The sequence below is a fragment of the Euprymna scolopes genome, chromosome 27, assembly GCF_053919585.1.
Source record: "Euprymna scolopes isolate OS-2025 chromosome 27, ASM5391958v1, whole genome shotgun sequence".
Lineage (NCBI taxonomy): Eukaryota > Metazoa > Mollusca > Cephalopoda > Sepiida > Sepiolidae > Euprymna > Euprymna scolopes.
In genome coordinates, this window is record NC_136508.1 from 43650230 (window position 1) to 43665743 (window position 15514).

Consider the following 15514-nt stretch of genomic DNA (forward strand, 5'->3'; position numbering starts at 1 on the left):
AAAAAACAATCTCTACATTTATTTCTACAATATGCCTGAGGATGATAGAAGTACTTCTGTCGAAAGCGCTCGCGATTATGGATCCAACATATACAATTTCGAGAAGAACACAAAAAGGACTATTTTGAGATTGGAGAAGATAAAAAGGAAAATTGTAAAAAAGAATAATTCCGTGCTATTCAATAATATTTGTCTAAATATATATATATATATATATATATATATATATATATATAAAAATTAACCCAACTGCTCATGGGTGATCTATTAGAAATTAAATATTATTTAAAATATTTTCCAGCCTGATTTTGATGTCTTTATACAACCTGTCAATCAACCAGAAAGGACTGAAGTATATCAGCAGTAAACCAAACTTTTTCCAATTGCTCGTTTGGTTATTGAAAGGTAAAAACACTGACTTTTTCTATTTGTATTGTTGATCCACTTTAAAAGAGAAAATGGCAGACGTATAGAACACTATTCCGAATGAAACAAAAGCCGCAAATAATAGTGACAACAGAAAAAATAATAGTTAATACTTAATGAATAATAATATTATTATACAATAATAATAATGAAAAATAATAATGAAATACTTAATTTTGATTGATTACTGAAATTGGACATCAACTAATAAGGAAGAATCATTCTGGGAGCTGAGCATCTGTTTGGTAGTGGCTACATTAGCGAGAAACCAAGCACAACTAATAGTGAAATACTCAACTTACCACGCAAAGTTTTGTCAGTCTTAACTACTATCAACTACGAAGGTTTTTTAGGGTAATACTTTAGGTATTTTGGATAGGAGAAGTATTTTTTGGCATGAGTCAGATTCAGAGAAATATTTTTAGTCAAAAAGGTTTTTTGTGTTTATAATTAGATATGAGAATATGAGAGACATGTTATATTTGTAGCGGTTAACAAACTATTTTATAAATGCAGATTAATGCCCTTTGCCAACGTGATTCGGCAAGACTGACCAATCGGTTGGCAGGGCGCATTGATTTTAAGCTGTCCCCAAAAGGACTATTTTTAGTCCTTTGGAAACTCAGCTGATTTGGGCAGACACTAGTGAGTGACCAAAACAGATCTCTCTCACAGCACCGCTACTCACTGGCTACTGCCATCTGTTGCTCACCTACCCGACCATCAGCAGACGACACCCAGCCAGGCAGATTCCTTTGTCCTTTCTTTCTTTTCAGTTCGAGAAACAACCGTCTTTCTTCTGCAATAAACCCCTTTTGTTGTTATTTGTTTCAAGGAGGTGTTTTGTTGTTTTTGTGATTATTAATTAAATAATTATTAGGAGAGTAATGCACCAACATTTCTTCTCCTAAATGTCAAACAAAGCAAAATAATGAGTTCATAAGGCGTATATTCACAAAAGAGATATTTTATATATATTTAAAATGGACGTTTACAGCAATAAGAAAAACATAGAATGTTTGTGAATATATTTTAGGTTCTTGTAAAAACAAGAGGGAAATTCACTTAAGAGCATTACGTTACAGGGATCAAGAAAATCATAAAACCTGTTTGCTCATTTATATGAATTATAATTCATTGAAAGTTGTTTATTAGATTAAAAAATTTTTTTTTTTTTAGTAATTTTCTGAAATAAATGGGGTTGATTTTTATCTGGAAAACATTTTTTTTCTTAAGCTTGAATTTATTTTTTCTACTTACCCCCCCTCCCCGCCACCCTTCATAAATTGAAATTATTTAAAAACTTGAAAAATTAATATACGCATTACAAACTTTACCATGTTCGAAGATTATAGATTAAAGAAAGATTTTCTGTTTTAATTTTTATCATACCCCCTCCCTGAAATTTTTTGTAAAGGGTGGATGAGTTATTATTTTTCTTAGAAATTGCAAGTTAGCAGATAAATAATCCATTTCACTTTGAATTTTTTTTTCTCTTGCCCTTTCTTTTCTCTTTTTTTCATCTGCGTGCCTATAGATTTGATTAAGGTTGTGACTTTGTGAGGAATGATTAAAATAATTCTTATATCTTTCAATCATTTTTTATTAAATATAATTTTATATTTGGATGTCAAAGAAAATGAAAAACTTAATAGCAAGTCTACAGTTAGGTTAAAAGTATTATTTGGCTCTTATTTCATTCTAGTTTTAGTTTGGTTATAAAATTTAATCAATGATTTCATAGGGTTTGGAACGGATTAGACGATTTACACATAAAACACCGTTCAGTATACGAAAATTTCAAGATACGAAAGCCAAACCTAAACCAATTAATTTTGTATGCAAATGATTCCACTGTATGTAAAAAAAAAAAAAAAATAAATAAATAAATAAAATAACAAGGCCATAAAACCAGATATTGTTATCTGGAACAAACCTGAAAGCAAACTTGTTGAAAGAAATAATAAAGAAATTAAAATGCACTTGACGGATTTTAATTATGTTTATTTCCACTAAACTTCCTAACAAAAGTTAGATATTGTTTTCATCACTGATGGTATCACTGTTTATAAAGTCATGTTATTTATAACGTTGAGGAAAATGGGTGGGCTACAAAAAATGATCAGATAATTCAGTCAAGGAAAGTCCAAGTTACCTAATGCCGAGATGCAAGATCCTTTTACACAGCCTGCCATAACAAAGTATGTAGATACCTTTATTAGGAGATTAAGAGATGCAACTTGAAACAATGGAAAACATGTGGGAACATAAACCTTCGCCTGTAACAGCAAATGGAAAAGTGACAGTGTTCTATGACAAACAACTAGGCAGATAGATCAAAGACAAGGTCATAAAATCAGATATTGTCATCTCGAACAAATCTGAAAGGACTGTTCTCATTATCGATGTAACTATCCCAAACAATTATGGCATTAATAGAGCCGAAAGTAAGAAACAAAAAGGTTACGAAATATCAAGACCTGAAGAATAACTTGAACATGAAATGGTGCCTTAATCCTTGGGTTACGATGATATTTTTCACATATGTTGCCTGCGATGGATGGGATTTTTTTTCGCATCACATAAAATCAAGTGGTCTTTGAAAAATAATATATTTTTTTTATCAAAAACAATACAAAAAATTCAAACATGGGTTTCAAGCATAGGTTTCATTTATTAATGCAGTTAGGGCAAAGAAGAATTCCATAGTCGTTCAAGACACCATTGTTGCAGTTGTTTGTAATACTAAAAACTAGGTATTAAAAAATTAACAGCCAGCGTAGCCTAAGAGTTAAATATGATATTTTCATTTGTCCGGATTTCATATAATTTATTATAAAGTCGTGATTTCAAAAGTTAAAAAAAAAAAGAAGGTATTTAAACTGACATCAGCTAGAATCGAAACTGAAACTGTAGCATTCAAAGCTGGTGACGTTACCATTACTAAAAATTAACAGCCAGCGTAGTGTAAGGTTTAAAGAGATAAACATTATATCGGTTGTGAAAGGGGCAACTGGTCTAATGAAAAAAAAAAAACATCTAAAAAAAAAAAAACATCTAAAAAAAAAAAAAAAAAATTCTTGAGACACAATTCCTGGAAGACTGAACTACAGCAGAGTACAAGTAACAGTCCTTTAAAAGGACAACACCTATTTTCAAAAAACAAAAATCCCACAGATATAAATTTAAAGTGTGGTAGAATCAAGTGTAAACCCAAAGAGTGGACCCTTTGATCTTTTCAAACAACAACAAAAAAAAAGCAGTGAAATTAAAAAAAAAAAAACTAAATCAATATTCAAAATAGAACAATAGCTTTCTTACATGCTAATCAGGTGTGTGCAATGCATATTCAAAGGTTAATTCAATGGTATACTTCATTGCAAAAGCACATCTCAGTAATTAACTATTTGTTCTTATTCTTTTCTAGTTCGATGATTGCTTTCATTTTATTATAATATACTAACCTGGGTGCCCGGCGTTGCCCGGATGTTTGGAGGTGTGCAAAAAAAAAAAAAAGTGGTAATAGGCAGGCAGGCTCGAACCTGTACCGCGAAGGAGGAAAAGAATGTGAAAAAAAAAGTGACGCCTTTTGCTGTTGCATCCATGGCCAAACCAGAAGTAGTGAAGGTTTAAATTAAAGCTAGTCAATTGAAAAGAGGAGATGACTTTCGAAAATATTGTGGAAAAAAGCGACCCCTCCTTGTAGAAAAGTGCCCGGTTGAGGGTGAAGGAATTTTTAGCCAATTTTTCGATATTTGTCGTCCAAAGAGTCGAGCTTCAAAACGATACCGATCTTGTGAAAATCCATCACCTCTGTCGAAAGTTTTAGGCATACAAACATACATATATACATTTAAACAGACAAGTGTGATTTATATTGTAGATGGATATATGGTTATATAGGATGGTTAGCTACTTAGTGTGGGTTGCAAGTTTTCGTTTCCTTAATTTTCTTAGTCAACTCAAGAGGGTACAGGTTTTGCTATTTTTTTATGTGGCCAATGCTCTTTACTCCTCCCTGCTACTTCTTTCTCGCAAAAGAAACGTTTCGAACCTATCTCTGCTCTGTCGCTATTTTCATCGCAGGTGCTTGACTGAACTTCACATTATGAACCTCCTCTGTAAGGTATTCATGGCAAATACTCGACTAGCTACAAATACTACCAGCAATTACTCTCTTATTGTGCCTTTTCTTTTTTTTTCTTTTTACAAAAGATTCACCTCTGATCAGGGCCTCGAGGCCACTCGAGGATAGGGTTAATGATTGTACAGTAATCAATGGGAAAATGTTGTTGTAATCGTTAGTAGTGGAAATTTGGTAAATTGGATTACTTAAGAGGACGGCTCATCAGGAACTTGTTTACGTTGGACTTAAAGACAACCCAACCATATTGTAGTCAGTTGGAAAGCAGAAAAAGGGAACAGAATCCCACAGGCATGCAGATTTAAGAAAAAAGGCTTTGTTCATGGAATCTATGTTTAGGTTTGGGCACAGATAAAGAATGGGGGAAATTATTGATAGTATTTTCAGCTAGACCAGTGTTTTTCGTGAAGGTCGGATGAAGGAGGACCATAGATTGTAGCTCAGATAAGCACTTGCCATGACGAAAGTTCCATGAGCAACGCTTTTTATCCCAGAAGTGCTCGTCTGTGGATCACAATACAGTGGAGTTGCTTCTCAACTGACTATAACATGGTCGTTTTCAAGTACAATGCAAACATATTTTGATGAGCCAGCCTCTAAAATAGATAAATTCTTATCTAATTTCCACCGTCACTAATCACCAGTGTTCTTTCATCTGACACTTATTCCTTTATCCTTGAGTGGCATCCTGGCCTTAATAAGCTGTGACTCGTGTGTGTGTATGTATACATATATATATATTTTTTTGATTTTTCTATATATATATATATATATATAGTGAGTGAGAGAGAGAGAGAGAAATGCTATTTCTTTGTTTTTGTTCACGATACTTTTTGAATGAGTTCAATTATTTATATGCAAATGCATTTTTACCTAAATGCAAGTTATGAATAATTTTCCCTTTTACCAATTTGGTACACCCATATGGGGAGTGGCATATATATTGTTTTTTAAAATTTAGTCACTCTGATGAGTCGTAGACAACAAAACACGTGCCAGTGGATAATTATATTTTGAAAACAATATATATATACTCCGCCTGAATGGTACAGAGGTAATTGCGAATTGCATTGTTATGATAACTCTTGCAGTCATGACCTGAACTCTATCTTTCTGTTGCAGATATTGACGAGGTGAGACTCGAGGAAAGCAACCTCTGTCATCTCATATCGTCTAAAATTAGAAAAAGTTTTGCAACTTATTTAATTTTTAATTTTTCCTTGCCTTATGAGATCAATAATGATCGAAACGATCTGCACATCGTAGCAAGATATGACTGTATTTACATAAAGAAAATAAAAATATATATAAAAATTTGCTCTCTTTGATTGAGCACTAGAAATGACCTTTTGTAGGAATTGAATGATTATTAGTTTTGAATATTTTCAAACCGGTATATATATATATATATATATATATATATATATTTTTTTTTTGTTTACAGAAACTTTTTAGATGAGACAAGTCATTGGTACCGTCGGTTTCAAACCTGATAATTAGGACCGAGAGATGAGTATTGGTTGAGTGTGTGTGTGTGTGTGTATATATATATATATATATATATATATATATATAACATAATACACAAGCAACGTAACTAGTTTCATCTAAAGTAGAAAATACTTGATATCATTTCATGGTATCTTGAACAACTCATCTCTTGGAGGAACGCCAGATGAGATCATATTAATTTCATTTTGTATTTTTAGATTGTTTTAACAACAAAAAACAAAAAAAAATCTTTTAAACTAGTTAGAATACACATGACACAATGGCTCCATTATTATTTAACACATTTGGAACCTGTAATAAAATGAAAGAGATGTGATCCGAAATGGTAAAAAGTGTGTGAAAGTAATGATTCCATCACTGAAGTTATGAACTAAGAAATGTCTTTATTTTAAACATAAAAATTACATAACTGAAGTTATGGGTTAAGAAAAGTGTTAATTTTAAACAGAGATTACATCCCTGAAGTTATGGGCTAAAAATATTTCATTTAAAACAGATTACTTAACTGAAGTTATAGGCTAAAAAGTTTTATTCAAAACAGATTACATCACTGAAGTTATGGGCAAGGAAGAAACGTTATTTTGAACAGAGATTGCATCAGTGAATTTATGGACAAGGTTTTTTTTTTTGGTTTTTTTAAATAGATTACATTATGAAGTTACAGGCTAATTTTTTTTCTTATTTCTTTGACAACACTTAATTTATGGAATAAGAAAACGTTTTAATTTAAACAGATTACATCACTGCAGTTATGGTTTGATAAAAATTTATATTCAAAACATAGTGATTACTATTTACAGTGTCTCCCCACAGGACAGAGTTAGACACCAGGGTTGTTTTTTAATGTGGAGAAAAGGAACAAAAATAAAAATTGTCTCAGTCGTGAAGGATTTCTCCTCCACTGACAGAGAACAAGAAATTGAAGTGCAGCATCTGAAGAACAGATACTACACTTTGATCTTGTTTATATATTTTATTGAGAAAGAAAAAATTGAACATAAAAAACGTACAAAAAATTCAATTCAACAAAATTAGGCACAAGGCCCGACAAGAAATTGGGAGGGGGAGGGTACAGGGTCTTTTTGACTATGTAACAGATGAGACTTTGAAGTCTTACTCTTGACTGGCAACATTTACCAAAATACCTCAATCACTCTGTGGATCCTAATCTAACTAATAACCCCAGCGTTCAATGTAAAATTTAACTATGTACAATTTGTATATTCATTTCTGTATGTTGTGTGTGCATTTTTTTTTTTTTTTTGTGTGTGTGTGTGTGTGTGTGTATGTGTGAGAAAATAAAGTTCGATTTCATTAGAAAGAGTTCTTGAATTAATTGGCATAAAATGTTCGTGGAGTGGGAAAAAACTAATGAAAATGTTCATTTCAAAAATAAGGAAAAAACTACTAATGTGTTGTTAGTAAGACCCCCCTGTACTATTCTATGTGGCTAGATCCCCCACTGTTTTCCGGGGAACCGAAAACAAGCAGAGCATCCCTAATGGGGTTTGGGGAAGTCGCCTTAATGGAGGTGGGAGAAAATAAAGCAACGGATGGAGGGGGTAGGAAGGTGACCTCTGAGTAGGGGGATGACCGGGGGCATCAGAAAATAAAGATGAGGAGCAGGGGGGTTGGGCAGACTCAGAGGTTCTCTAATACCAAAAAATAAAATCAGGAACAGGATCTCATTTGTACCACCAGTCAAGAGTTACTTTACTGAACTTATAATGCTAACCTAGGCGGGATGGGTTCCGTAGGACCCAGCACCGCCCATGCCATGCCTAAGGAGGGAACACGTATTGAAACTTGGCTCCTCGACAGATGCACAAACTAGTGCTGTGCACCCACCTCTTGTCAAATTCCACTCTAGGCAACCTTTTCCAATCGCATCTGATCTTTACTTTAAGCAAATGTTTAAAGTAAACGATCAGATCCCGATCAGGAACAGATGTCCCTTCGTGGACCAACTTGAGGCGCGTGATCCAAATGGTCATGCGCGCTACTGCTAGGATCGCCAGGAAAACCAAACTTTCCTCCCTGGGAAACGGCGGCTCCATGTTGTACACAAAAGTTCCTACGTCGAGATCGAGCAGACACTCGGCATCGATGCGAGCTGTTACCCCCTCGACGTACTTTAATAGGGGCTGTATCCGGCTGAACTAAAAAACGCGGGCTCGATTGTTTCGGGCTCGCGTTCGTCACAGCACAGACAGAAGCGACTGGTATGTTCTTTATACCGGAAAAGTATGTCGAAGAGGGGCAGCGCATTTCGGACCAGTCGCCAAGTCAGGGAGAATTCCGAGTTATTCAGAACCTCCCGTCCCGGCGCCCAACACCATTGAGAACGGACAACCTCCATCGACCATCCCATCCGCCTACAAAGTGGATCCTTCACGGTCCCTTCCACTAAATCCCGATACAGTTTCTTCCTTGGCTGATCGAGGACATTGGTCCCCGGCAAAGCTCTAAGAGTGGTTCGGCATTCGGAGAAGAACTTGGACTCCCCCTTCGGTCTACGACGACCTTCTACCGAAGGGTTGGGTTTGAGATTGGGAAACGAGTTCTCAACCACAGGGACCCAAGGAGCGTCTCCTTCAAGCGAACGACCCAGGAAAGCCAATCTCTCGGCGTTTCTATGACACAAGAGACTGGGCTGACCCAGGCCTCCCTCGCTCGGACTTTGAACACAGACCTCTCTGCAGACATAATGCTTACCCTCGTTCCACAAAAGTGAATCGAGGCGCCCTTGTAAGCGGGTTAGTCGTTCTCCAGGGAGAGGAAGTACAGACAAACGGTAAAGGATGAGCGAAAAGACGTATGTAGCACACGTCTCCGCCCGACCCTTCAACGACAATTTCCTTCCAATCCAAGTCTTTACTGACGATTTGACCTTAGACTATACTTCCGACCAATTCTTTTCCAGCTGAAGTCCCGGTCCAAACCAGACACCGAGAATGCGGACCGGTCCATTGGTCCAGCTGAAAATACCTGGAAGCGAGTTTACCCTGGTCCAGGCCCCCAACCGCAGGCCAACAGACTTGCTACGGTTGAAGATGGCCCCTGTTACTTCTTCGTATCGAGCGAGCGCCTCGACCACCGCTTGAACGTCCATGAGGCAAGACACGAACACGGTGACGTCATCGGCGAACGCGGAAACCCTGGCTCGTGTGCCTCCAGGGAGAGCTATTCCGTGCAGGACTGGTGTAGCCGCCTCGTCCCTTAACTTGCGAAGGAGGGGTTCCAACGCCAGGACATACAACAGAGGCGACAGCGGACAACCCTGTCGCATCGACCGAGAGACAGCGAATGACTCCGACAGCTTACCGTTGATCTGCACCGCTACCGTCGGCCTGTCATACAGAACAAAGATCCACTTGCGGAAGTCCGGATTAAATCCGGCGGCCTCTAGCACAGATCCTAGGAACCGATGGTCGACCCTATCGAATGCCTTGGACTGATCCAAACTGATCAGCGCGGCTTCGGCATCGTCTTCTGTCCCCTCTATGATCGAGCGTATCAAGTGCAAATTGTCTTGAATCGATCTCCCCTTCACAGCATAAGTCTGGTCCGGTTCGATCAAGTCAGTGATGACAACCTGCAAGCGATTCGCAAGAATCTTTGCCAAAATCTTTAACTCTGTGTTTAGCAGAGTCAAGGGCCTAAAATCATCAAAGTTTTCCCTCCCACCATGCCGTTGACCTTTCCTCAGCAATGTGATCACACCCTTGGTCACCTGTCCAGGGATGGAACCCTGGGCAAACCAATGGTTGAACATATCCTTCAGAATAGGGAGCAACATGGGCGAAGCCTCAAGTAAAACTCGTAGGGTAAACCATCAAGCCCCGGGGATTTGTTATAGCCGACCTGCTTCAACGCAGTAATGACCTCATGTTCAGTAATAAGACCATCACAGCTAGCCGCCCGAGCCGCCGTGAGGCGGGGCGAGTCAGCCAAATAGCTGCCAAACTCATCAACCCTGAGTCTGGGTAGTTGGGTGAAGCGCACCGACAGATGCTCCCGAAACCCCTCGCAGATCTCCCGAGTCAATACTAAGGGGTGTCCTTCCAGGTTATGTACTTTACGAATGTACCCATCCGAACCGCGCTTTAAAGCAGCCTTACGCTCAACAGCGTCAACATTCACAGCCTCGTTAGAAACTTTCTTTAACCTAGCCCTAACTACTTGACCTTCATACCGCTCGCTAGCCAAGCGGTTGAGATCTTGTTTAGCTAGTGCTAACTCTAGGGCCCCCCCCCTCCACCGCCCGGGTCAGCTTATCCTCTAAACGCTTCTTTGCCTTAGCCTTATCTATCGCGAGGCGTTGGCTATACTGGACAGAGAAGCGCCTAATTTTGGCCTTGAGACTAACCCACCACTTACTCCCTGTAACCGCCCCCACTAAAGCCCGCTGAATTAGCTCAGTGACCTTCAACCGGTAGTCCTCCAGCTCCAACAAGGTGCTGTTGAACTTCCAGTATCCGGCCAGTTTAGGCCTAGCACTTAAGTTCAAACGGGCCATAACAAGTTTATGGTCCGAGTGTCCTAGCAAGTGGAACGTGGGGCAAGATAGGAAGTCTACATCGCCTCTTCTAACTAACATCCGATCCAAGTAAGTGCTTGGATGGGAAGGCACTACAGGATGCCACGTTCACATCTCCCGCCCCGGATGATCCAGACGAAATCTGTCAACGAGATCGCACGAGGCCATCAGGTCAGACAGACTGCTGTCACACCACGCCGACCCGCTAGTCCCCCCGACCTTATCTATTTTGGGATCAAGGATTGCATTCCAATCCCCCATTAAAACTAACCGTTCCGTATCCACTAAGAAGCCCTCCAACCGTCGAAAAAAGGTTGCCCTCTCTACAGCAGCATTGGGAGCATAAACAGCAACAATCCGAAAAACACTACAATTAACAGCAACATCAACAACAAGCGCCCGCCCGTCCTCGCCTGCGTGAACAACATTCACCGACGCTGACAGGATGCGACTCACTAGCAAGGAGATTCCACGACTATAGGTATTGCCATATGCTGAGTAGACATCGTAATCGTTTACCAGCACCTGACAATCCCCGTCACAAACAAAGTGGGTCTCCTGGATAGCGGCAATATCTACCTTGAGGGACACCAAGTCTCTCACAACGCGCGAGGCCTTGCTTCGACACCTGATGCCCCTCACATTCAATGTAGCCAAGTTCAAAGACATGATCACTTACCTCAAGCACTGTCACAGACGGGTCTGAAATCCTTGGCAGTGAAGACATGGCAGGCCTGGCCAAGGCTGCCGGTAAGTAAATCCGATGAAGGTGATCCATCCTTGGCCACGCCCCCCACGTCCAGGGGGAAGGTTAGCTTGAGTGCCCTGTATAGCGATGGGTGTACATACATGGGGATTCTACCCTCACATTTAAAGAAAATGTTGGTCAGCGAAGGATGGTCCCTATCCACCAGCTGCTGACCTGGGATCGCATTCTTCGCTGCCTTAATCATTGCCCACATTCCTCCAGTCCTAGCGTCCTTGTTGACCCTAACGAAAGTGGTCAACAAGAGAGCGTCCTTGAATTTAGTGGGGTCTGTTACTAGGTCTCCACCGACTTTTTCAAAGTTTTTTAGTTTATTGTACCGGACCTTCTGTTGTCCTTTAAGGTCCGGAGCCGGTTGGAGAGGGTCTGTTTCACAAATCCTGCTTCCTGGCAGGAAGGGAAGCTTTTTGGTCCGTTCAGTGCGGACTTTGGGAGTGGGGGAGGGGACCTCTTTTAGTTGATGGGGAGGCTGGGCGCTTGAGGAGGGGGTAGCCTGCTCGTTTTCTTCTTTTTGGCTCCTGTCACGGGATGAGGGGCGGGAAGAATTTCTTGGGGCCTTTATAGGAGAGGGGGAAGGTTGTTCGGGTTGCTGGGGTGTTGGGATCACAAGGGGCTCATCCTGTGTTGTTGTTGTTGCGAGGAAGTCCTTCTCAGTCTCAGTGGGGGTAGGGTGGTTTGCGCGTGTCTTGCGGCTTTTCCTCCTCCTGGCCCTCCTGATCTCTGTTGCGCTCAGGGCCATAGAGACTGTTGTTGTCTCTTCCTCTGCCTCTGACGCGGCCTCCTCCTCAGATTCTGGTAGTTTCCTCTTGTTTGAGGAGGAGGGTGTCTGTGTGTCCATTTTCTCCGTCTCGCTCTTCGGTTGTTCTTGGTCTTGGGTGACTGTCTGCAAGGATGGCTGTTTGTTGATCTTGCCTTTCTTTACGACCGTCACCCAGCCTGTCGGTGCCTCTGGAGGATTTGCGGCCGGCGCGGGAGCAGCGGCTTGATTTGTTGTCACGCTTGTTCCCGCCGCTTTTGTGGGCTTCTTCCCTCCATTCCTCTTTGGACAGTCCTTCGCCATATGCCCTTGTTGTGTGCACAGCCAGCAATGAGGCCTCCTCCCTTCCATTATAAGGGAGAGTGTCCACTCTCCGAACTTGAGTGTGGCTGGGATGGCGTAGAATCCAGCCTTGTCCAGGACCATCTGTACTTTGTAGTCCCCGGTCATAATGTTTCTTAATCCGCGGACCGGGGTGACTTCCTCTACGTCCCCATACTGGCTTAGGATAGCTCCCAGTTGTTTGGCCTCCATATAGCAGGGGACGTTTAGAGCAGAAACATTTGCTCTCCTCTTGTTCATATAGATGGGTTGGAGCTTTATGTTCCTGCTCTGATGGCAGGTCCTGGACAGCCTGACTGCGTCTTCGGAGGTGGGGAGCAGAACATCCCACTGTGCGTAACTCCTTCTACAGATGTAGTTGGCGGGAATGTTCTGCTCCAGCAACACGCTCATCATGGTGTCCTTGTTGACGCCCGTCAGACCCCTTGTCTTGGTGTCTGAAGTTATCAGCGAGAGCACTCTTTTCTCCAGAACTTCCACTTGACCCGGGAGGGGTTGGATGTTGTTCCCCTGGGTATACTCCTTGTAAGTGGAGTCGAAGAGTGCTCTGTAGTCTTCGGGCGTCAACTTCCCTTGCTGCTCTTTGGGGCCCCATGCCGGTCCTCCATCCTGGTGGGTGTCAGCTGGACTCGGGTTGGGGGGGCGTAGCTGGTGTTGTGGGGCTCTCTCCTGTTATGGGCCTTTTTGGTTTCGGAACTGGGCCGTTACCAGGCAAAGTAGGCCATTGTGTCTTTGGCGTTGTTTCGTCCTGGCTTGGTTTGCTCTCCGGGCCGCTCCCCTTTTTTATTTTCTTCCTTTGCTGGGTGGCTGTCCCCTTGGGGGATTGAGGTGTCTCCCCTTCTGGTGCCGTGTTCCCAGCTGGAGCCTTGGTGGGTACTATCAAGGGTGTCTCTCCTTCCAGCTTGATTTTGTTACCACTGGCCGGAGAGTCATCCCTTTCCCGTATTTGGTCCTCTTGGGGAGTGTTGGGGGGCCAATCACTGTCTTCCCCGCCGAATAGTGAGCTGAGGGTATCCATATTGGTGGCCCCCGGGCTGGGGGTGTCCGTTTTGGGTCCCTCTTTTAAAAAATTCACTGAAAAAAGTGACGTGGAATCAGCGTCCAAAGTGGGGAGCCGACTTTGGCGCCAAAAAGAGGTGGCGCCAAAAGGCGGCAAGAGAGGAGATAGAACTGAGAGAGGGAGTGGGAAGTTAGTGGAGGGAAGAGAGAAGGTGTTTCCGACCCTCCCTCGCGGGAAGGTCGTAAATTATCAGCTCGGATCCCCCCCCCGTGGGGGAGGGGGGAGAGCAGAGAAAGACAGACAAAGTGGGGGTGCGGACAGAACGCGACCCAAAAAGCTTGTCAGGTGTTCCGGGCACGAGAATGTGTCGCCAGAACAGCACTGCCTCGCACGATGTAGGTATCAGAACAGATACTACACTTTGATCTTGACCCGAAAGTCAGGTACATCACTGAAATTATTGACAATTTTTTTTATTTTGAACAGAAATTATATCGGAAGTTATGGACTAAGAAAAGTTTTAATTTTAGACATCGAGATTACAACAAAAGTTTTTTTTTATTTGAAATATAGATTATTACATCACTGAAGTTATGGACAAAAATTGTTTTATTTTAAACAGATTACGTCACTAAATCTGTGACTGCTGAGAAAAAAGATTATATAATTTTCTACACGATAATGCAAATGGCATTGGCAAATCTGTCTCCTCTTGGATCTTCCAATCACTTGATTATATCAGTTAAGATAAAAATGAAATGTAATAAATCGTCAGACGTACCTCTCCATCGTTCATTATATTGATACTCTATGGCTGACTGGGATAGCTTTCATACATTTATATCAGATCTACCTCTGCATTGCATGTTTAAAAAGAATGTGTCCCCTATAGTATCAGACCTGACGGAATCTTTAATTGTAGGTATAGACCGCTTCATACCCTCCAAAAAATTCTAGCAAAAACCTAACAGCCAGCCGTGGTTCTCTCCAGAATGTGCTGCTGCCATTACGCACAGAAATCACTTTTCCATTGCTTCCAATGTAATATATGTACTGAGACTAAAGCCGCTTTCAGGACTGCCAGCAACCACTATAAAAGAGTAATGAAAAATGCAAGAGAGTTGTATGTTAAATCCGTTAAGTCCAAAGTAGCTGAGCAGCGGCTTGGTTCCCACCAGTTTTAGAAAATAGCAAACAGGATCCTGAACAGAAGCTTGTGCTCTATTCCAACCATCATCAATGGACCTGAAATAATCTCATTAGCATCAGACAAAGCCAAACTCTTTGCCAAGAACTTTGCAGCTAATTCTACCCTATGCGACCAAGGCCATCAACCACCTGTATTTCCTCCTGTAACAGAAAACATGCTAGGCAACATACAAATATCTGTGCGTGATGTTGCCAAGCTAATCAAGAACCTTGATTCCAGTAAAGCAACTGGCCCTGATGGCATTCCAATTATAGTGTTGAAAAAGCTTCAACCATAACTAGCTCCCATACTTACAAAGCTGGTTAAGCGTTGTCTTAAGGAGAATTGCTTCCCAACACCCTGGAAAACCTCATCAGTATGCCTTGTATTTAAGAATTCTTGTGATTGGTCATCTACCTCTCAGTATATACCAATAAATCAACCACTTCAGCAGAAATAACTTTCTTAGTGACATGCAATATGGTTTCCATTCTGCTAGATCTACAGCAGATGTGCTAATGGTTATATCTCATAGGATTAGCAAATCTCTCAATGGAGGCTTCCTTTCTATGGCAATTGCTCTTAACATATCAAAAGCCTTTGATAGGGTATAGCATAAAAGCCTACTTCACAAGATTTCACGCTACGGTATAGCTGGAAATGTCTTCTCTAGGCCCAACTGTCTTCCTGATCTACATCAATGATCTCTCAAATCACATCCTAAGATCATTTGTAGACATTTATGCTGACAACACTATCATCTATGGCAACACATCAAAGGCCATAAATGACCAAGTTCTCTCTGACTCTCTCTCATCTGATCTTGAGCACGTGGTAG

General features: G+C 41.1%; 1 protein-coding gene across 2 annotated transcripts in view; it reads left to right on the top strand.

Moving 5' to 3' along the window:
- LOC145248840 (heat shock factor 2-binding protein-like) overlaps positions 1-15514 on the top strand; it is a 592183-nt gene that overhangs the window by 542360 nt on the left and 34309 nt on the right. For both annotated transcript variants that reach the window (XM_080110563.1, XM_080110564.1), the window contains one exon: positions 302-405. In XM_080110563.1, the coding sequence (XP_079966689.1) occupies positions 302-405 (104 nt within the window). The remainder of the gene's footprint in view (positions 1-301; positions 406-15514) is intronic.